Source organism: Mustela erminea, chromosome 3 (assembly GCF_009829155.1).
Source record: "Mustela erminea isolate mMusErm1 chromosome 3, mMusErm1.Pri, whole genome shotgun sequence".
In the NCBI taxonomy this organism is placed as follows: domain Eukaryota; kingdom Metazoa; phylum Chordata; class Mammalia; order Carnivora; family Mustelidae; genus Mustela; species Mustela erminea.
The window spans coordinates 160,688,731-160,711,679 of NC_045616.1; the positions used below are offsets into that span (position 1 = coordinate 160,688,731).

Sequence of the window (22,949 nt, forward strand, 5' to 3'; positions counted from 1 at the left end):
GGGATGCAGCCCCACATCGGGCTCCCTGCTCAGCGGGAAGCCTGCTTCTGCCTCTCCCACTCCCCCTGCTGCGTTCCCTCTTTCACTCTGTCAAATAAATAAAACCTTGAAAAAAATTTTTTTCACCACTAAGCCAGAGCTACAGAGAATCATGTGAGATCAGGTCTTTGCTTTGATCGAGGACCAGAAAATCCGTGCCCACGGGCTTGGCTAAGAACAGTCATGGTGCTTCTCTCAGCCTTGACTGTGAGCCTCGATTTCTGTGTGGTGCCTCTCAGATCTTCGAATGTTTCCCTCCCGCATGCTCTCCCAGACCTGCGCTCCTGGGGGCCCCACATTTGGCTCATCCGTCTGTCCACCATCTACACGTAATACGGCAGGTGTTAAGTATTAAACAACATAAACAACCCTCATGTCTATGTGCAGTGCTATTTTTTTTTTAAGGTTTTACTTATTTATTTGAGGGATAGTGAAAGTCCTAGTGAGGGGAGGGGCAGAGAGAGAGGAGACGCGGGCTCGCCGCTGAGCAGGGAGCCCCACGCTGGGCTCGATCCCAGGACCCCGGGATCACAACCTGAGCAGAAGGTAGAGGCTTCACCAGCTGAGCCCCCCCAGGCGCCCCCGTCTATGGTCCCCGTTCAAAGGGCTCCCTTGGGTCCTTCATCAGAGACTTCTGCTCACCACAAGTGTAAGGATTTCATACTCAGCATCTTGGGGCGTCTGCTCTTTGGGTAAGGAAGGGCATACGGGCTGTTAGGATGGACGCCGAGACACCAGCCCGGGGGGACCAAGGGAAGACAGAATTCTATAGAAGAGGTTTCCGAGTACCAAACAGAGAGACAGCTGGGGCCCCCAGTGTGGGGCAAGTGCGTCCAGCACGTCAGGAGGCTTGTCTGGCAACAGCCACGGGAAGACGAGGCGCCACGTCATCCCGGCTGTCGGGACAGAGTGGGGACGGATGGCCTGAGTCACCAGAGGGGAGGCAGGCTCCCTCCAAGGAAGTGGAGAAGTCAGGACGCGGGTCACCGGAACGCCTCTCTGCAGCAGAGACCCCCAGTCATCTGTCCCCCAGACTGAAGCCTCCACGCCCTCCATCCTGCCCTCCGTTCACACCAGTGCCCTCAGCTGCCTCCACGTCCTGCTCGCTGGCCTCTGTCACAGTGTGGCGGGAAGATGGGGGCCACGCTTTGACGCCCCCAGCCACAGCAGCTACAAACCTGCACACCCGTGCATGCATTTCTCCAGGGGTGCGCGTGTGCACGCGCACAGGTCGACACACACGTGTGTGCACAAGAGCACACTCCTTTGAAGGCGACGACATAATCCCAAATAAGGAGGAATGTGCTCCTCGTCCCTGCCGGGGGGCCTCATGGAAAATAAGATCATGACAGGATCCCTCCTGCTTCAAGAGTTTCGGAGCCTAAACTGTCTGCTTTCTGAGGCAAAGCTGTAGCGTTAACAGAAGGGAATTGGGGCTGACATTTATTTGGCTGGACAGAGTGTTAGGAGCTTTACAGGTAGTCTGTCATTTCATCCTTAAAGGAACCCTATAGGGCAGCTTATATTATTATCCTCATTTTATAGATGGACTCACCAAGGCATAAAAGGCTTAAGTAGCTCCTAAGGTCATGAGATTTTAAGAGGCAGGGCCTTGCCGTGATGCCTGGCGGGCCGGGCACAAACGTCACGCGGTCTCCTCAAACTCCTCGAGGCCCAGCCCGTCACTTGCCGGCACAGTCTTTCCATCCATCCAACATGACATATACAGGGAGAAACTGTAACCTCTTGTTTGATTTGTGTTTGAGACAGAAAGAGATGCACACCGCTTTCTATTTCAGAAGTTCCTACACTGGCGGGCAATGTTTTAAACTCTATTCCCCGGGAGCTGAAGCAAGGGAACTCGAGTTCTGTACGATGGACGTGACCTCCAAGCCCTGCTCGCTGCTTCGTGTCTGGGGGACGGAGTGAGGGGGGCAAGGGAGCCCTGCCAAAGCCGTCCCCATGGAGGGGCACGTGTTTGTGGGTAACAGCGGGATGAGCCCATATCACCCTTTCCAAACACGGCCTTCGGGTATTTTTGAATCAAAAAGTCATCGGGAGGGGCACCTGGGTGACTCAGCGGGTTAAGCCGCTGACTTCGGCTCAGGTCATGATCTCAGGGTCCTGGGATTGTGTCCTGAATGGGGCTCTCTGCTCAGCAGGGAGCCTGCTTCCCTCTCTCTCTCTCTGCCTGCCTCTCTGCCTACTTGTGATCTCTCTCTGTCAAATAAATAAATAAAAATCTTAAAAAAAAAAAAAGTCATTGGGATCCTGAATTTGCCCTGTGACAAATAGATCGTTGGTGGCTGGTCAGGCCCGATGCTAGACTCTGAGGGCTCAGCAGCTAATGAAAAGCAGCAAAGGCCATGACCGGCCATGATCCAATCCTTTTCCAGGCTGTCGTAGAAGGCAAACACAGAGAGAGCGCAGCAGATAGCAAAGACAGACGTATACCCAGGTCAAGTGTAAAAGGGACCACAGACATCCAGGCCAGGAAACTGAGAGCGCTGCTGATCTGGGGTCGGAGCATGGCCTGTGGCCCAGCACCAGTGAGCACGGTGGAGACACACTCGGAACCCAGGCAACACCAAACCCGGGGCCCCAAGTCCTTGTCTCAGACCCAGGGAAAAGTTCTGGACAATAAGAAAATTTACGGATAGGAATATGGTATGGAAGAGACTCAAAACCAAACCGACCCGAGTGACGCTCGATCCCACAGTGTTGGATCGAGTGTTGGAATGATTGATTTCCGCGTAGCTGATGGGCCCAGACCCTGGGCATTCTGCCGAGATGGGCTTGAGAGTGTACATAAAATTACCTTTTCAAGTCCTACTATGGCATTTACCTCCATTTTTGCATTTTCAGAAGGAGAACTTCACCTGATATCTCCGGGCTTTTTCACCAGGATGAAATCAGATCACACGTACGGAGCAAGGCACAGGCAGGTTGAGGGGTGCTGGCTAAGCACGGTAGTAGTCACACGCCACAGCCCGCAGGCCGCAGGGCCTCGCCATCCACATGGGCAGCAGACAGGCTTAAGGCCCAGGCGCCCACGGCGGGGCCCAGGGATACGGATCTCCCAGGTAACAAAGCCTGGGGTGGCGAGGCCCACCGCCCGTCACATCCGTTTGTTGGTGGCAGGATGCTTGAGCTCTTCGTTTGAAATTGATTTCCCCAGCCCATATCAACAAGGAGAGATAGAAAAGTGAACTGAAATATTTCTAGCTCTGAGTGCTTTCAAATTGCTGAATATCCTGAGAAAATAAAAACACAGAGACAGCCACATGCCCCACAGCATGGAGGGTCCCAGGGCTCCGTCTTCACAGCAGGGTATGGATAATGGTGCGTCAGATGAGTTTCCCGTGAAACGGGGTCTCCTCCACCACCTAGTTGGAGGGTTACTGAGACTCAGGTCTCGTTTCTCAGACTGCGCACACATCTGGGAAGATCTCAGCAGGGCTTGCAATCGCTCAATGACTTGTCAGAAGCAGAAGTCACCGAGCGCGCGGGAGTGCCAGAATCAGACAGGCCAGAGTCTAACGTGGCCTGTGGTAACGGAGCAGAGAGGAGCAGCGCGCGTCTGAGGGCTGACGCCTGGAAGCTGCAGAGGGCGATCCCCTAACTGGGGACAGCCCAGAGCGGAGCGCCCCCGTGAAAGACGGGGCTTCATGAGCCCAGTGCTCAGAAAACTGTTACCATCTTGTGGGAACCAGCCCTGGCCTGTTCTTCAGAAATCACTTTTAAATCTTCATATTTTGCTGAAGTACCTGGATGGGGTCTGTTTCGTCTTGAAGACGACGGTTTTACCTGTCTCCAAGTTCTCACTGATTCTAACTGTAGAATGAAAACCAGCTGTGGTCCAACCTTATCCTTCTTTTATAAAGAGAAAGAAACCAATCATGGAAGCAAAACTACACGGAGCACTAGAAAATACTCCACAAATGAATGCACGCCGTCTTTTGAGAAGCATCATTTCTATCGCCAGGGCTAAGTATTCACGGGTGCGTCATGACCCAGCACTGAGGACCCCCGGAATCGGACGGGGAGGAGAAGGCCAGGAAGCCAGAGTGGGGGGTGTCCCGGGAGCGTCTCCGAGTCTCAGGGACTCCCCGCGGCATGCAGGGGACAGCTCTGCCTGGCACGGTCACACTGAGCCTCTGCTGTCCTAACGCGTCCCAGAGCCTGGAGGGTGAGGACAACAGTCATCTGTGGGTGCCCCGTGATGTTCTCCTGCAACAAGGAGCTGGCCTGAATCTGATTCCCTGGATACGGCGACCTGTCCAAAACGGCGGACCGCGGAGCCACTAGTCTCGCTGTGGGTCCCCAGCACCCGTCCTTCCGGCGCCAAGTGTGGGTACCAGAGACCGGGAACCCAGGCACATGTGCACTCTCCCCACAGCGGGAGCATGGTGAGAGGGGCCTGGTGTGACTCGGCGATGGGGCTGACCTCCGACGGACACTCGAAACGACTGCCCCTGGTCGGGGAGCTATGTCCCAGCTCAGGAGGCTCTGGGCAAGTTGAAGGATCCCTGATCCCCGGGAAGAGTCGGGCTTCCCCGTTTCACCCTGGTCCTCTGAGCATGTCTGTGGAGATGGGCAGGGGTGGACATCGCAGCCCAGGCCCCGAGAAAGGTGCTCCCTCTCCAGAAGATGAGCCTTTCCTCCATGTCTCCTCTGCTTTTTGGGAACAAAGAGGTCAGGGTAACTTAGCAGGGCCTTGGATAAAGACACGGTCGGCATTTTCATGAACGTGGCTCAAAGGTAACCCAATGCAGGACGAGACAGCAAGACCTATTTTAATTTGGTCTCAGGGACCAAAGAGGACAAGTTCAGCCCTTTTGTTAGAGTGTAAAAAAAGAAGGGACACTTTCTGCAGGATTCGGAGCCTTCTAGCAAGCAAAGGTGGGAAAGATCTACGCGAGCAGTGGCTGTGAGGAGAGAGGGTGACGTTGGCCGATGAGGAGAGTAGCTGTGCTGCGGCAGACGATGCAAGGTCCGCCGGACCTCGTCCCCTGCGCCACGCTCCCGGGTCCCCTGCGTGTTCTCAGCCCTGGGCACCCCTGTCTGCTTCCTCTCTGGAGAGCGCTCATGTTTCTGAGGACAGAGCCAGGGGACGTCATTTCCCTCACGGTCTCACCATCGTGCCTCGGGCCTGTAAGGCAGGACTGCAGGACTGAAGTCTTCCCTCCCGAGGCTGAGATGCGCTGTTGTGCCTTGTTTCACCGGCTGTAACCCTGGAAAGGCACCAGACACTTTCCGTGGGAGGGAGCAGGTTACTATGTCACTGTTCAGTCCACAGACCGGAAGTGAAGCAAAGGTCTCTGCGTGTCCTCCCGACTTTGAGAAGTCTGAGGGTCAGACGCGCCTGCCACAGCCTGTGGACGGAGCAAGTGAGGGACGAAGCAGTGTCAGCTGCTCGCGGTCCCGTTCCCTTCTCGGAACCTGATCGATCAACTAACAAAGTTCATGCCTTAGACTATCGGTGATGGCGGAGACAATGGTACTGGAAAAGTATGACAGGCTGGTTCACAGCCAATTTTAAGATTTGTCTGAGAAATTTTTAAAGATTCTGTTTAATTGAGAGAGAGAGAGAGAGAGAGAACACGTACACGAGCTGGGGGAGGACCCGAGGGGAGGGATGGAATCTCAAGCAGCCCCTTGCCGAGCGTGCAGCCCAGTGTGGGGCTCAACCTCGCACCCCTGAGACTGTGACCTGAGCTGAACCCAAGAGGTGGACTCTTAACCAACTGAGCCACCCCAGCACCCCTAAGATTTTTCTGAGAAATGCTAATTGTGAATCACATCAATGTTTTCACTTGGGCAAAAAGCATTATCCCCAGACATTGCCTGGTGCATGGTGGAGAGTTTAGAACATAGCTCTAAGCCAGATTTTTTTTTTTAATTATTTATTTGACAGACAGAGATCACAAGGAGGCAGAGAGGCAGGCAGAGGGAGAGGAGGAAGCAGGCTCCCTGCTGAAGCAGAGAGCCCGATGTGGGGCTCGATCCCAGGACCCCGGGATCACGACCTGAGCCGAAGGCAGAGGCCTTAACCCATTGAGCCACCCAGGCGCCAAATTTTTTTTTTTTTAAATTTTATTTATTTATTTGACAGACAGAGATCACAAGGAGGCAGAGAGGCAGGCAGAGAGAGTTGACCAGAATTCACTGCCTACTGGTCAATTGTTTCCTCAACACAGCCACTGGTAAGCTGGGGAACTAACCGTCCCCAGCTGAAGACGACGTTCTACGGTTAATCCTTGACCATTGACCGTGTGCTCTCAGACTACTGGGGAGGGCTGGCAAGTCCATCACACGTGGATCAAAAAAAAGCACATGTTAGGACGAAGCAGGACAAAGTCTCGACCTTCAAGTGGTCACGACATGAAGCGCTGCTTTGTCCATGAGGGGCCCCTTACTAGCCGCCCTTCAGGCTACTGTTCAGGGATGGCTATGAACATAGTTTTGTTCCTCCGTGTCCTGAGTGGGGACCATGGCAGCTTGTCTGGCCCCATCCCCAGCGAGGAGCCTGTATCCTTCTCTGTTTCGTAATTAGAGCCATTTGTCTGCTCTCTGTGTGCACAGAAGAGAATCCTGTTTTTCCTTAGAAAGCTCTTAATGTCAGAATTTAAATATGATTTCATTATTTTATTCTTAGTTAATGATGGGAAGTGTTCGTGTGGGTCAAGCACATTAGTGTTAACTGTCCAGACTTACTTTTTTTGTCAATCTTTGTTTTTCTCTATTTCTTTCATGTCTTTTATTAGAGCAACTATTAAGAATATTTGAGGGGTTTGAAGCTGCAGGGGGGTGGGAGGTTAGGGGAACCAGGTGGTGGGTATTAGAGAGGGCTCGGATTGCACGGAGCACTGGGTGTGGTGCAAAAACAAGGAATACTGTTATGCTGAAAATTAAAAAAAAAAGTTGAATTCATTTTTACTTTTGAAAAAATCTTACTTGTATTCTTTTCTTTCTTTCTTTTCTTCTTTTTTTTTTTTTCCAGTGCTCAAGATACATTCCTAGAAACCTATAAACTTCCAAGACTGAATCAGGAAGAAATGGACAACCTGAATGGACCAATATCTAGTAATGATATTGAAGCCGTGATCCAAAACCTCCCAAAAAACAAGAGCCCAGGATCTGACGGATTCCCTGGGGAATTCTACCAAACATTGAAAGAAGAAATAACACCTATTTCCCCGAAGCTGTTTCAAAAATAGAAACAGAAGGAGAACTTCCAGACTCTTTCTATGAAGCCGGCATTACCCTGATCCCCAAACCAGGCAAAGACCCCACCAAAAAGGAGAATTTCAGGCCTATATCCCTGATGATTATGGATGCTAAGATTCTCCACAAGATCCTAGCTAATAGGATCCAACAGTGCTTTAAAAAGATTATCCACCATGACCAGGTAGGATTTATCCATGGGATGCAAGGGTGGTTCAACATTCACAAATCAATCAATGTGATAGAACAAATCAGTAAGAGAAGAGAGAACCACATGGTCCTCTCAATCAATGCAGATAAAGCATTTGACAAGATACAGCATCCGTTCCTGATTAAAACGCTTCAAAGTATAGGGATAGAGGGAACATTCCTCAACTTCATAAACTCTATCTATGAAAGACCCACAGCAAATATCATCCTCAATGGGAAAAAGCTCGCAGCCTTCCCGTTGAGATCAGGAACACGACAAGGATGCCCACTCTCACCACTCTTGTTCAACATAGGATTAGAAGTCCTAGCAACAGCAATCAGACAACAAAGAGAAATAAAAGGTATCCAAATTGGCAAGGAAGAAGTCAGACTCTCTTCGCAGATGACATGATCCTTCGTATGAAAACCCCAAAAGACTCCACCCCCAAACTACTAGAACTCATACAGCAATTCAGCAACGTGGCAGGATACAAAGTCAATGTACAGAAATCAGTAGCTTTCTTATACACTAACAATGAAGATACAGAAAGGGAAATTAAAGAATCAATTCCATTTACTATAGCACCAAGAACCGTAAGATACCTGGAAATAAACCCAACCAAAGAGGTAAAGGATCTGTACTTGAGGAACTACAGAACACTCATGAGGAAATTGAGGAAGACACAAAAAGATGGAAGACCATTCCATGCTCTTGGATCGGAAGAATAAACATTGTTAACATGTCTATACTGCCCAGAGCAATCTATACTTTCAATGCCATCCCATTTTTACTTTTTCTTTATTCATTAGATTCTTACTTTATGCAAATGCCCATTCTGTGTATTTTTTTTTTTTACTTAAATATACAACTGTCTATATTATGCTTAATTATTAAACCAGGAATTCACAAAGCTAAAATCTTATATCTTTTTGAAAATTTGTCTGTTTTCTAAATATCAGATAAAATTGAATATTGTGTTTCTACATTTGAAAAATTTACCTGTCACTCTTTATCAGACTATAGTATGTCTGGCTCTAGCTGAGAATGTTCTTGTAGTGAACTAACTTTATCGATTCAGTCATGCCTATGGTCTATTTCTTACGGCATTAAAATGACAAAGCTATCGACTGTCATGTGAAATTCTCCTTTTGACGTGCCTTTTCTAGTCATTTCCAGTGCAACTTGCATAAAATTCTTATGCTTTCTGGGTGAATTTCAGTATATGACCTCATGACAAATTTTTTGAGTGAGACCATTTGATCAAACCTCCAACTGTATCACGGTGTTTTCACGTAAGCTTCTATTTTTCGTTCCCAGCACAATCCACAATAATTTGAGTGACTTTCATTTCAATAATCTCAAACGACAAAACTAGACTTTATCACATCTTCACTTGGAGGGAAAGGAGAAACCAGTTCAGAGCACGAGCTCCTCAGAGCCCCTCGCTGAGGTAGATGCATGAGAGAAGGCAGGCCAGGCCTTTCAGGGACATCCAGAGCCCCTGTTCTCTGCTCTCCCTCGGGGACAGGTTGCCCATCTCGGGCAGAAGCTCCGAGCTACCTGCCGGGACACGGCGTGGACCCGTGAGTCCGGCGTGCCCATGGCCCGGATGCACCAGGGCCCCGCAGTGCCCACCACCAGGGGTGGTGTGAGAAGTGACCTACCCCCACCACAGGACACGGAGCACTCGGACCGAGTGACGGCCCACAGGTAGCGAGGCTGGCCGCCCGGCTTCTTCTCCCCCCGCAGCCGAGGCACAGAGTACTCCCAGGCAATGCCCGGGTTCCTTCCCTGAAACAGGAGCTGGAAAACAAAAACAAAAACAAAAACAAAAAAAGAAAGAAAAAGGGGGGTAGAGCAAGTTAAAGTGGAACTGACAAATCAAAGCTAATTTGTAAATAATACATAAACAACAACATCAACAGTAAGCACGTTACAATGAGAAACCCTGCCCATCCTCCAAAATCCGTAGGAACTTTCTAAACGGAAGTGAGCTGTCTGCAGGAACCAAGCACATTAGGAAAAACATGGACATTTGACTCCTTGACCTCACATGTAGTACCGGCCTCCACGCGCGACTTCGGACGCCTCTGCAGCCCAGCTCAAGTATTTGGTTACTCCCCCGCTGTTTCCTGGAACCCCGCACAAGTCCCGTCCTTCTGACCGAATCAGAAAGCGCTGCCTATAGATCACTGTCCCACTTCCTAGTGAGTCCAAGCAACCCAGGCCTCCTGAGTGGGTATCAGTGAGACCGGCTGCTAAGTTCCTTTGCCGACTGGCATGTACCGTGCAGTTCCAGGAGAACATGATTCATCAGTAAAGATCTCTCAGGTTGTGCCTGTCCGTGACCTATAGTTTAGCATCTCCCATTTGAACGCTTCCCTTCTTAGCTTGAAACCCAGTCATATGGACCCTCCAATTCTCACTCACGAATGCCTCAGATCCACTGATCTCAGTGAGAAGCCTTCTTATTTTGGAACCTCACCATTAATCCGTTGATAGAAATCCCATCTCTGAGACTTAGAGCCTTTAGGGGTCCTCATGTGGTGTGCCCACGGGCAAAGACACTGGCCCCTCCCTGACAACACAGCTTAAGTCCTAGTTGCCGAAGGTGTTGGAGGACAGGGGCGAGCCCTGGAGAGGGGCTACATGGCCAGGTACTGCGCTGCTCTCCTGCCGGATATCCTGAGCCCTGGAAAGGAGCTACACGGCCAGGTACTGCGCTGCTCTCCTGCCGGATATCCTGAGCCCTGGAGAGGGGGCTACACGGCCGGGTACCGCGCTGCTCTCCTGCCAGATATCCTGAGCCCTGGAAAGGGGGCTACATGGCCAGGTACTGCGCTGCTCTCCGATATCCTGAGCCTCTGCCACTCTTCTCCCATCCCGAGACGCTCCCAACAAGCCGTGTTCCTCTTCACATTTGCCTTATCTCTCCTGTGTGGTTATTCCAGCTGAAGTCCGAGAGGGCGGGAGACATAACCAGAGCAGGGATTCAGGATGGAGAGCAGAGCTGAGGGTCTGAAGGGACGGGACACGGGCAGATGGGGTGGCCGCCCCCCGACGGTCCCGGGGAGCATCTCCCAGAGCAGGTGGGGGGCATCTGGTTGGCTCATGTCTGCATACCCAGTTGTGGGCTGAGGGGGCTGCTTTTGAGCCAAGTGCTTTCATCTTGCATAGAAATACAAAAATGCAAGGGGTTCTGCAGTACTGACCCCCGACCACCTCTACCTGCTCAGTCCCATGGGGCAGGTCATGGTGCAGGGAGAGCCTATTTGCAGTTTGTGAGCCTCTGTGGCCGTGGGTGGGGAGCAGGAGGGCAGTGGGTCGGGAGGCTGTTGCGAGACCCCTCCCTGCACACTGGGCCCACGTGAGGGCACAGCGGGGGCCCTGCTCATCTTGCTCCCACTCCACAGGATTTGGTGCAATGCTGATCCCACCCCAAAGAGAGGTGCAGGCAGAGTCCCCTGAGTGTGCCAGCTTCTCACAGCCAGAGAGCTTGCAGGACCAGGGCAGACTTTTGTAAAAATCCACTAATAAGAAACCCTGAACAGGAGCTGCCTGATGGACATAAGTACAAATGTGAGGAGGCCCCAGAAAGAGAACGAGTCCACGGCCCCAGGGCATCCATCAGTGCTGTTTCTGAGACGCCCTCAAATTATAAACCTCTTTCTGTGCATTTAAAACTATACCAATGGCCCTCAGTCCCCACCAACGCCAGAAGGACCCCCACACCCCAGCCCGAAGGTGAGAGGCTGGAGTCTACCTCCACAACCAGGGTTTCATTCGTTGGCCCAGACGAGGTCAAGCTCTCCGGTTCGTGGGAGGACCGTCTGTAGTCGAACGTGGTGCCTGAAAACTTGTATCGGCCGGGCCAGTCGACTGTCCAGTGTCCGTTCAGGTAGTATTTTCGGAGGGTGTTGCGCACAGAGATGTAGGAGGTAGACACGTTCACTTCGCGGATGCGGATACTCCGGGCTCCGGGAGGAATGGTGACCATCTGATAATATTCTACAGGGAAGGGAAGAGGAGAGAGAGAATGTGCTGTCTCTCTCAACACACCGAGCCGAAATCCCTACGCACCTGGGGTTCCCCACCACGAAAACCTGAGGATCCACATTGGGAACCAGGAGGAACTCTGGTGTGGCAGTTAGTTCCACTAGTTCTTTAAGTGACTTCTTCCCTTCCCTTTTTTTTTTTTTTTTTTAAACTGGAGCAGAACTATTATTATTTTCGCTAGTAGTAACCTAACAACTACTTCCCATCCAAAGGAAAGGCTTGACAAGCAAAGCAGGGATGGAGAGTGTGTAGGTCTTTGCAGGACCCTTAAGGCTGCTGTTTCCACTGCACCTCAAGGGTTCCCCGCCAGGAAGTTCCACTCGTATCTTCTCTGCTCAACACCGGCCCGCAGCTCCGCGTACTCACGGTTGGCGCCATGGGGGTTGGCGTAGAGCCCCTTGTGCGTCGTGCAGTCTGAATTATTGCCCCTGCACACACCGCAGGAGTCTTCCACAGCGTCGGACCCAAGGACGTTGTCACATCCGACTCTCTGGGGGACCGAGGTCACAGGTCATCCATGCAAGAGAAGACAAGAGCGAAGTCACCAACCTCCAGTGAGAAACCTCCCCATAAGAGCAGAACATTTCACCCACACAGGGTAGTTAACAAATACTTATTGGATACCAAATATGTGCACAGCGAGACTGTAACTCGACTCTTGGGTCCAAAGGAAGAGACCCTGACATCTGTTCTCTTCAGTACTACTACATGACCTCAGTATCTGGAGCCCTCAGCGAAATCTCTCAGATTGTCATGTGGAGATAACAGTGCATTTCAGACTGACACAAAGCTCTTAGTAAATGACAAGCAGTGTGTCCACAGGAGGGTCCACTGGACCCTGCCGCCATGCCTCTATAGTGCCGTGTGTAATGCAGAGAAGTAATACGTGGGATTATTCCCAGCAGTAAATTATGTAATGGGCGGTATTTGTTTACTATCTTAGAACTTAAGGGGCTCTTTATAATGTCTATGGTACCTGCCAATGTTACACTTCCCAACAAAGAGTTTAGTATACACAAGTAAAAAATTCAGAGATGAAGTAACTATAGCCAGCAATTCTTTGTTTGAAATCCTTAGGGCCAGATGCATTTCAGGACTCAGTGTTTTTGGATTTTAGGAAGGTAATTTACATATTATGCACATAACATGCAAATCCCAGCAGGACCCAGGGCAGTGCCCATAATAAAACACATAAATGATGTTCCTATAATAAAATGCGAACATGGTCACTCTAAGCGAACTAAATAAAACTGACAAATATTCTCACATCAGTTGAGGGCAGGTTTTGGCCAGCAAACAAATTCAGGGACGCTTACATTGTGCAGCCCAATACACTTTCTGCTTCATAGCTTTTGGGGTTTCAGAATTACACGTAAGGGATTGTGACACTGTATCGTTAAGAATACCTGAAAATAATGAAATACTTAACAAGTCAACTAGTAATTGGACCAAATGGACAGAGATCTGAACATGAACGCTGAAAGAGAGCTGGGTAGAATGGAGTCGATCTTCACCCAGTAAAAAGGATGGCAACGTGTGTCTCAGTGGCGGACCCAGCTTTACCGGGTCTTCCAACTTAGAGAAATCTGAAATGAAGACCACGGTCTCGGACTGGTGGGTGCGCATACTGAATCAGTTCAAGGAAGAACCCATCCTTCACATGCAGTGTATTTGATCCGGTAAGGCTTTAAATTTCTGCGTATAACAGAATTCCTTCCCCGTCTCAACTCGGCATGGGGTGGTGAGCTCAGGGCTCTATGGTCACTTTGCCACCAAATCTTTCACAGCCTCTCTTCCAAGTCCCTCCAGAAAAGAGACCCCTACAGGATGCAAAGTGGCCTCGGGGCTCAACGCTGCCCCTGTCTGCGTTGCTGCCCGTGCTGCTGCAGGCTGACCCCACTCTGCTCTTCCTCATTCCTGGGGCCTGTTCCTTCTTGATTCGAGGATACAAACCCTCTGAACACCCCTTCCCGTTTGTCACCTCCCTCGGCCCCCCGGCCCTGCCTGCCCTCGGGTACTCTGACACCTGAGTCGGGTCCTACAAACCCACTCCTTCTCGCAGGACCCTGTTCCCAGACTGCTCCCCCAGACTCCTCCAACTCACCCTTCCAGACTGAGCTCAGAAGCTCCCTTCTCCAAGGAGCCCCACAAATTCTCCGGGTCTGTATCTCGGAAGGAATCCGATCTCCCCCATTCCCCGTCCTCTGCATGCACTTTGACTGCAACCAACCCCATGTGTCTCCGTGTGTCTTCCTATGGCATCCCCCTCCCCCTCCCAGGCTGTGGGTCGGAGAGAAAGGGCAGAGTTCAGATGCCTGGTGTCTTTAGCCCCTCAGAGGATGCCCGGCACAGAGCAGACTGTCTGGACACGTGTGTTGAATGAATGAACGATCATTATTACCTCACATATCCCATCTATACAAACATTACGGCTATCCTCCGAGCATGGAGTCCCATCTTTGACTTTATTTGACAAAGAAAAGAAGAAATCAAATCCTTCTGCGATACAGTAGAGTTTGCATAAGTGCTGATCTTAAAAAGAAATACACACACAAACACAAATAAGAAAGAGACTTAAGCTCTGATCATTTTTGCTCTTAATTTTAGATAGACTTTTTAAAGTTTTCTTTTTTCCCCCATAAAATAACTCCCACACAACATTCATTGCAAATACTTTTTTTTTTTTTTTTGTGGTGGTCTCATGAGGCTTGGGTTTTTTCCTTTAATTTTTAATTTGTATAAGTCTTCACTACTAATTTTTTATTCTGTTTGTCCTTTCCTATCCTGTTCGTTGGCACATAGTAGGCATTCAATAAATATTTGTTGACTTGAATACAACATAACTGTTCACTATTTTACTAGTATAATTAACTACTCTCTTGTAGAAAGGCAAAAAGGTCATTACAATTTAGTAGCAATATATAAAATTCTCAAAAACGTAATAAAAGAATCAAATGATCACCAAATTTCTTAATAGCACATTTGATGAAACACATATTTTTGAACCGATAAAAGGATAACTTTTAGATGAAATCTCCAGAAGATAACCAGAGGCTAATGTTTCCTATAAATACAATGATTGTCAAAACACATGGATACATGGAAAATGTAGGTATCATTGTACACTTAAGCATGGTGGATCAGGTCTACTGTCTCTCTTGATAATCTGTTTCAAAGATTTTATGGTTTACATAATTAATATGAACTTTCATAGAAACTTTTCCCCTTCTTTCTTCTTGGTAAAGAACGGAAGAGTTGATGACGAAAATGTAGTCTTGCCTTAGGAATTTTCATGGGCTCAGACTCATCTACAAATATTTTCTTCACTATATAAGATGAAACGAACTGAATAACCCTAGGAATGGAGTTGAGTATGTGCCTCCACGATTAATGTGTTTATTTCCTGAGACCGTGGAGTCAGGAATAATACACGTATGTTGACCTCAATTTCAAAGTTCTTTCTCTTTTTTTCTCCTGCCTACTTATTTCTCACTGGATCAAATTTTACTGAGTTTAAGAGTTCAAAACACAACCAAAAATGCTTTGTGTGAAACTGCTTTAAAGTTTTTCTTTGAGGCCGTACTGCCTTCGTAAAGCTCTCACCATGAAAACACTATGTCTGTTGGGCTGGAGAAGGGTAAGACTGGGGAGATTCACGTATTTCTTAAGTGTTGCTTGGACAGTATTCCCAGTTTCAAAGAGCAAGATGACTAACTATTCTTTGAATTTCTCCTTAAATTATGCCAATTGAGCTACCAGGTTCAAGTTACTGTAATCTTAAGAATAATACATCTTTCTCTCAACTTGGATAGTAAAATCAGACATAGGGTGCAAATAAACTTCTTGGTTTAAATCAAGACTTTTGAAAATAGTAGGCTTGAAAACTACCTAATTTTCCAAAAGATGCTAGACTTGCTCTGATTCTTTGGCCATGATAACTGCTCAGTGGGTGAGAAGCTGAGAGAAACATCACCATCATCTGCTGGGATGTGTAATGAGAAAACACTGATCCATGATCACTACACCATCTATTTTGAACGCTTCGTCACATCTTTGAAGATCTCACTGTAGGGTGCACACCCTCCGGTGTCTTGTTAATTTCTAACCACACAGCTGGTCTAGTTTAGACCAGAAGCTGGTGGCCGTGGGGCAGGCGAAAAGCCTGGGTCAGTGACCTCACACAGCGGTACGGTCTGTCCAAACAGCGCACTTAAGATCACACCCCTCTAAAGAGTACAGGTAACAAAGCATGGGGTCGTTAGTAGAGGAGGGATTTAGGATTCACCTTCCACTTGGGTGTATGGCTTCCACGTGTAGCGCCATCCTCGGAAGCGCTTGTCATTGTACTCTGCGCACTGCAGCGCACGGAAGTCGACGCTGTTGTGCGGACATTGCTGACTGTTGCAAAGCCTCAGCGTACGAGTCGATCCCTCACAAAACTTGCCTCCGTGCGATGGTCTGCAACAGGAAGAAACCCTGCGTTTAATAGCCACTCTCCCCTCGCTGGAAACTAGGCTTATTGGAGAGATGAGCAGATCCAGTTAAATGGCTCACAGTGACGAAGGAAGAAGTCTGCACCCCAATGGGACCATGACTTTTTCACCATCAACAGCATGATCCCTGTTCCTGACGTCACTAGGGCAAGTTACAGTGTGGAAGTGGGTCTGCTTGCCACCTGTTCACTGCTGGTGCCCAGCAGCCCGGCACACCAGACAGAGGGCAGGGCTGAGGCGGACATCCAAATCCATCCCTTTGGCTGCTGTCCGCTTCCTGCGGCCAGGCCAGGGCAGCAGATCAGCTCAGGAACAGTCACCTCCCGCTGGCTGGTGCTGACAGCAAAGAGGCTCTGCTCACTCCTAGAATCCATGTGGACCCAGCACAGAGACGGCCTCTTCTCAATGCAAGGGATGCACTGGGCGTCACTCATGAGAGACACCACCACGAGGCTGCAACAGGACTCATGTTTTAAACCAACTGAGGTGATTAAGGAGGACTGGGACAGTCCCCACCCCACTGCTCTGGGGACCGCCTCTGATGGTTGCCAAAGTAAATATATTGGATGAAAAACCAAATATCTGGCTTTATTTCACATAAAAAATTGTTCTTACCGACTTCTTATTCATTTGTTTTCTCTATGCTTTCATGATTGATTTGCTTTTTAAGGGAGACTCTTGGAATTGCACATAAATGTGGTAAAAATCCATTTCCTGAGTATCACTGCAGGGTCTGTTTCCCTGTGCTATGGTCAAATACTTTTTAGCATCTTAAGATATACCAAAGAGACACCATTGTTTGAGAAATACTTGACTAAAATGACTTCCTTATTTAGCTATTCTTTTTCTTTAAATAATTCTAATACAGTTGACATACAGAGTAATATTCAGATGTGCAATAGAGGGGTTCAACACTTCTACACATCACCTGGGGCTCGTCATGACGGAGCACGCTTTCTCCCCACCACCTGTTTTGTTTGTCCGCCATACACCTCCCCTCTGGTGACCGGTGGCATGTTAAGAGTCTGTTTCTTGCTTTGTCTCCTTACTTCTTTTATTTTTTTCCCTTTGTTGTTTGTTTCTTAAGTTCCAATAAGAGTGAAATCATATGATATGACTTCCACTTAGCATAATGCTCTCCAGCTCCATCCAGGGGTCGTACCTTCTCACTGATTCCTACGATACTATGTGACGTACAGATCAGTATTACCATACGGAGGCTGCTGGGAAGGTTCACAGCTTAGAAAGTGCTCGTGAGAAGGAAGTGCAGATGTGCTCACTTGGGATTTGTGCACAGGCGGTCTCTGTGAGACACCCCTCCTCCGCAGGTCCTGGAGCAAGGGGACCAGGAAGACCAGTCCGACCAGTGGCCATGGGTGGGCTTGGGGCCTTCATCACCATATTTGACACACTGTCCTCCACGGCACCACTAGAAGTCAAAAAAAGAAAAAAAAAAGAAAGAAAGAAAAAAGAAAGGTTGACATGACTCACTGACTGAGTCCGTCGCTGGGGAGTTCTGTAGGACATGCAGACACCAACATCCCACCTTCAGGCAGCACATCTTTTTCATTAACAAAAAGAAGTTAATGTAACTTCTTTTTTCTTTCCAAACCTAACGTGGTTTTATAAATCCCCACAGAGGGAAGATCTAGAGAAGAATCCTTTTCTAACGTCTGAGCTGCTGGAATTCAACACATTTAATTAAGGGGTGTTGCACAGACGTTCAGCCCCATGGTTGAGCTCTCCAGTGAGTGAACTCCAACCTTTCCTGGAACAACGTGCTTTTCATAGTTCTTTGAGAACAGACGGAGTCTCAGGCAGAAAAGTCCAGCTGGAGGTTCCATGTGACTCAACACCTGGTCATTTCTGGCCAGTACTCTGTGCCTTCACTCCCCAGCACCTGGGCTCAGAGACTGGAGCCTGGAGGTTGTTAGCGGATGCATGTCAGAGGTCAGACGGCTTCCCATGGAGATAAAACAACTCTCACAGGAGCTCCATCTGTCCCTACGAAGCTGGAGATGCTATCAGCTCTCCTTTCTCAAGAGGACTGCCCATCAGTGTTAGTTCATGCTAAAAACCATGGGTTTTCTTCATTGCCATCACACATAAAGGACACACAACATCTAATATTGTTCAGCCGTGCTGGTTTGCTACCCATGGCTTGGTGTAGATTTCAAGGATCTTCAGGCCGTCTGTTGAGAGGAGAAAACAAACTTGCTTGTCCCTTGCTGCTGGCCTGCGTGGGGCAGCAGAACCAGCCTTAGCACTGGGCTGGAGGATGGGGTGAGGCCTCCTCCTGTCTGTCTCCAAGATTAGGGCCACCAGATTTGTTCTGGGTGAAAAAAATGGCGCTTTACAAAAGGAAAATAATAACACTTCCATTACTGATTTTGTTCAGTGAAAACACACCAAGTTGCTGGCGTCTGACCATTGGTGCTACACAGAAATGGCAGTTACAAATAGTTTGATTAAATATCATTTAAGGAAGAAAAACTAAACGTAAGTAGTGAGGACTAAAACCTTGTCCATTCAATTTTTTAATTCTTTCTGAAAAACAAATAAATAAATATGTCTCTCTTTTGTTACCTCCTGGCCACACCCCAGGTGATCAAACAAAGTCCTGGAGTCCCCCTGACACCCTCAACTCAACAGGGGGGAATGCAGCTGTCAGCAAGGCATCTGCTCCCTGATGGCTTCATGAGTCCAGAGAGAGAGCTGGATCTGGAAAAAGCGGGGCCAGCTCCTGTGGACTTCATGCAGGGAGGGACAGAGAGGGACAAGGAGGGACAAGGACGGTGTCTGTTCTGATTGTTTTGTCCCATTAAAAGAATCAACTGGTCAGAGCTTTCTGATACAAAGACAGAAAATGGGAACACAGGAACCCACAAGATGAAAACTCAGAAAATGTTTTCAGGTTTTAAAGTCACTTGACATAATTCTTCCTCTCTGGTTATGATTACGCCAACAAGCTTGTTAAGTGGATTTTGCTTTTGGTATTTAAGGATTACTTTAAGGTAATTTGGTTTAATTTTGTTTTAAAGTGACACGAAATATTTACTTCTTAAAAATTTACAGTTTATTCTTTTTATTTTTAATGTAGGAAAATAATTATACAGATGAGTATACTCTTAACTTTGTAAGTGATAGCACACGACACATTCTTCCATTCTGTGTCTCCACCTCACAGTGTGTCTGGAGCTCACCCCTTGGAAGTGTGTAGACAGGTCTCTTATTCTGTATTTGGGGTTCTGCTCTCTTCATGGACATCTGCACGATTCCCTGTCTCCAACTGTCACAATTATTTCTGCCATGAGCAGACTTGCCAAGGCAATTTCTGCTCTTTGTACTACAGTATCCTCAAATGACTATTCTTTTAAATATTATTAAAAAAAAAAAAACTTTCTGAAAATCTGAGGAGAAAGCACTGTCCCTTCTCCCATGGAGGTTGGGGGAATGCATGGGTTTGGGCAGGCACAGACACACAAACATGTGAACTCACACACACAAATGACCTGGAGTAGAATTCCACACAGGTCACAGACCCATGAAGCGCATTGTGAGCAGGTCAGGGGAAGAGCCTGTGTTCCACTGAAACACCGGTTAAGTTTTTGAGGACCATCCCATGTTTCTCACCCTTTTATATGTTATTGAGGGACACTGGCTTTTGAGAGAAGGTTGTATTTTAGGACGCAAGATGGTGTGATGAATGCGTGTTTCTGCTATGATGCTATCCCCACAGTCTGCATGTCACACCTAAACCCAGCACACACAGGAAGCACCTTGATAAAATACAAGAGTGGACTTGGGGATATGGGGAGAAAGGAGCCTCTGTATTAGTTCTGAGGCTGTGTGGCCTCAGGCAAGTTACTTGGAGGCTCTGAGTCTACATGTTCCCCTGAGAACCTTAGGGATGGTCCAAACTACCAGAATAAATTGTTCCCAAAATGCAGTTCAATAAGACAGACCAAGTACCTAGCACCAAGTATAAGCATAATGTGGAATGGTTTAATACAACGTGGGACCCACAATTGTTAGAGAGCTCGAATCAGCTTTCATATATATTAGGCTGTAGTCTGAACCCCTTGTCCTGGATTCCCCATGGTGTGCTCATAAAGGACCTAAGTATCCTTTCCCTGGAAGGTTCCTGAGTGCACTAGGGGGTGCTGCAAGGGGCTCACCCTCACAGGGGATTGTGAGGACTGAAAGTATGTCATGTACTAAGGATGGAATCTGATACCACAAGATGCAATGTAGTCCCATTTACCACCATGCACAAGCCTCAAAGGCAACACAGTGTAGAGAGAAATAGGCTCCCACACAGGAGAAAGGTACACAGAAACAGTATGGTTACTCCCAGTACACACCAACTGCTCTGGGATATCCAAAGTACTGAGATACTGACTGCCGGTAATATGCATGTCTAAATCGAAGAGCCAAAGGGACACACAAGAACCCATAATACAGGAAAATGCACAACTAACAGCAAAGGGACCTTTCACAGGAGCCTCCAATGCTGTACCACCATGGCCACCATGCAGCCTCAGGGCAGAACACATCATTCCTGGGTAATTTTAGGCATATATTCTGGCTTAAGATGCACTAATTCTTTTTTATAATAAGGAAAGATCCATCTTTGGAAATACAAGGGAAAATGGTTTAAAAAAATGGTTTAACAATACCAAGGACCATCAATGTAACTGTGCTTTCAGGGTAAATAAAATTTAAGCAGAATATATAGGTTATTCTGAGGAAGGCCCACAGCTCTGAAATCAGTCCTACAGGAAGCAGGTGATCAGAGAAGCACCCTGTGCCCTGCCGTGTGAGCTGGAACTCAGGGGCAAGAGTGGGATGGTGGCCGATCTCTTGGAAAATGAGGATAATTTTGCAAATTATCACCTGAAGAGTAAATTTTAGATAATTATGTACAGAAAGTGATCACGGGCAACTTAATACTGCGGCACATTCCCCGGCATCCTGCGACAATGGGCATTTCCACACCATGGTGCATCCCCATGTCCCTTTCTTCTTCTGAGAGTCTAAAAGCATTTTTATTCAATTTTGGGAGATTATGAGTTATGTAAGTACTGCTGCTATATATGTGGAAGGATTTAATAACCCACTCCCACCCTCTCTGGGGGATTTCAAATAAAGCTCGAGAGGTGTGCAGGAGAAACAGTCTCTGGGCGTTCTTTTCACATAAGCATGAGCAGCTCTCAGTCAGTGTTGCAATAATTTAACCTGAAAGCATGAGATAGTACTGTTTGCTAGCATTTTAACCCTTGCCGCCCATGCTCACATTTAAATAGACTGAGGCTGTTATAAATTTGATTTGGAATCTAAGCTATTTAGAATCAAAGATATTTAGACATTTATCTCTTTCATATGCATTAGTGTCACTAAAAAGGTCACACACTAGGACGCCTCGGTAGCTCAGTCGCTTAAGCGTCTGCCTTCGGCTTAGGCCATGATCCCAGAGTCCTGGGATCGAGTCCCACATCGGGCTCCTTGCTTGATAGGGAGCCTGCTTCTCTCTCTTCCTCTGCCTGCATATGCGTGTTCTCTCTCTCTCTCTGACAATTAAACAAATAAAAATCTTAAATAAAAAGGTCACACACTAAGTGGCACAGAAATGGGTTCAGGGATCATTTGGGTCCAATATATCTCTATCTTTATCAATAGCCTTGTATTTTAAAAAGTAATGCAAAAGGAATCAGAATACTACTCTTGGAGGTTAAGGTAATTTATTTTTTAATTTCAACAATAAAATTATTCTCTTCCAGTGAGTAATAAATGCTCTTAATGTATTTCTTCTTAATATATTTCTTTCCCCCACCAAAGCCTCTGTGTCTTTAACAATACTATCTAACTCAGATTCTGTACATGGTTGAAATATGGGCAAGAGTTGAATGTTTCCCCTTATTAAATAGAGGTAGTCGCACCTGCTGCCTGGCATATACATTTACTGATTGCAGATAGCCCATCAGTTACACCATCAGGAAAAGGGCAAAAGGAAGAAGGAGCTGCCTTCACAGTATCAATATAAATCAAACACCATCTTCTGTCCTGGGGGTAGATTTGCACATGGAAACGAGGAACATGGGCTGACAAAATACCAATGCAGGAGGAGGGGAGATGCAAGGGTGGAACAGCTCTGACATCTGAACATGACTCTTGACCTAAGATTGGCTCCTTACCATGTCATGTCCACAAATAGTGCCTTCTGCTGCGGGCATAAACTTAGTCTCACATTTCCTTCCAATCCGGTGGCACCACAGGGCTTTACAAATATCCTACCAGAGAGAAAAGGTCATCACTATTACAGATAGTTCACAAATCTATAATAAAATATCACTGAAAAACTTAAGGGGAAAACAGCTGATATAAATTTAAAGCTGATAATAACTTAGCAGTATATAGAAAGAAGACCCAGAGACTCACGTTCTAGACGTGGTCCAACTTAATTCCACCCCCTGCAACTTTATTTATTCATATGTATTTTATCATAAATTTAACAAACTTATACTTTCTAAATTAAGAAGTAAAATATGCTTAATCCAGAGGTTGCAGAAAACAAAAATTAAAATTAAAAAAACTGATAAAACCCAACATTTTATAATTCGTTCTTGACCCACCATTCACTAAGCTCTCCAAGTCTGAATGCTCATTTTCAGATTAAAGAGGATTATGTCTGGGGCACCTGGATGGCTCAGTGGGTTAAAACCTCTGCCTTCGGCTCAGGTCATGATCCCAGGGTCCTGGGATCGAGCCCCGCATTGGGCTCTCTGCTCAGCAGGGAGCCTGCTTTCCCCTCTCTCTCTCTGACTGTCTCTCTGCCTACTTGTGATCTCTGTCTGTCAAATAAATAAATAAAATATTAAAAAAAAGAGGATTATGTCTGATAGCCATTTGCATGTCTTGATTTGAGAAGTGTCTGTTCATATCTT

At 47.5% G+C, this 22,949-nt stretch overlaps 1 protein-coding gene across 1 annotated transcript in view; it reads right to left on the bottom strand.

Moving 5' to 3' along the window:
• The window catches only part of ADAMTS16 (ADAM metallopeptidase with thrombospondin type 1 motif 16), a 145,487-nt gene that overhangs the window by 46,959 nt on the left and 75,579 nt on the right, over nucleotides 1-22,949 (bottom strand). Inside the window, exons 9-15 of the mRNA XM_032337819.1 lie at nucleotides 22,200-22,295; nucleotides 17,286-17,434; nucleotides 15,798-15,970; nucleotides 13,914-14,044; nucleotides 11,879-12,002; nucleotides 11,220-11,464; nucleotides 9,121-9,259 (exon numbers count right to left, since the gene is read on the bottom strand). Coding sequence (XP_032193710.1) covers nucleotides 9,121-9,259; nucleotides 11,220-11,464; nucleotides 11,879-12,002; nucleotides 13,914-14,044; nucleotides 15,798-15,970; nucleotides 17,286-17,434; nucleotides 22,200-22,295 — 1,057 coding nt within the window. The remainder of the gene's footprint in view (nucleotides 1-9,120; nucleotides 9,260-11,219; nucleotides 11,465-11,878; nucleotides 12,003-13,913; nucleotides 14,045-15,797; nucleotides 15,971-17,285; nucleotides 17,435-22,199; nucleotides 22,296-22,949) is intronic.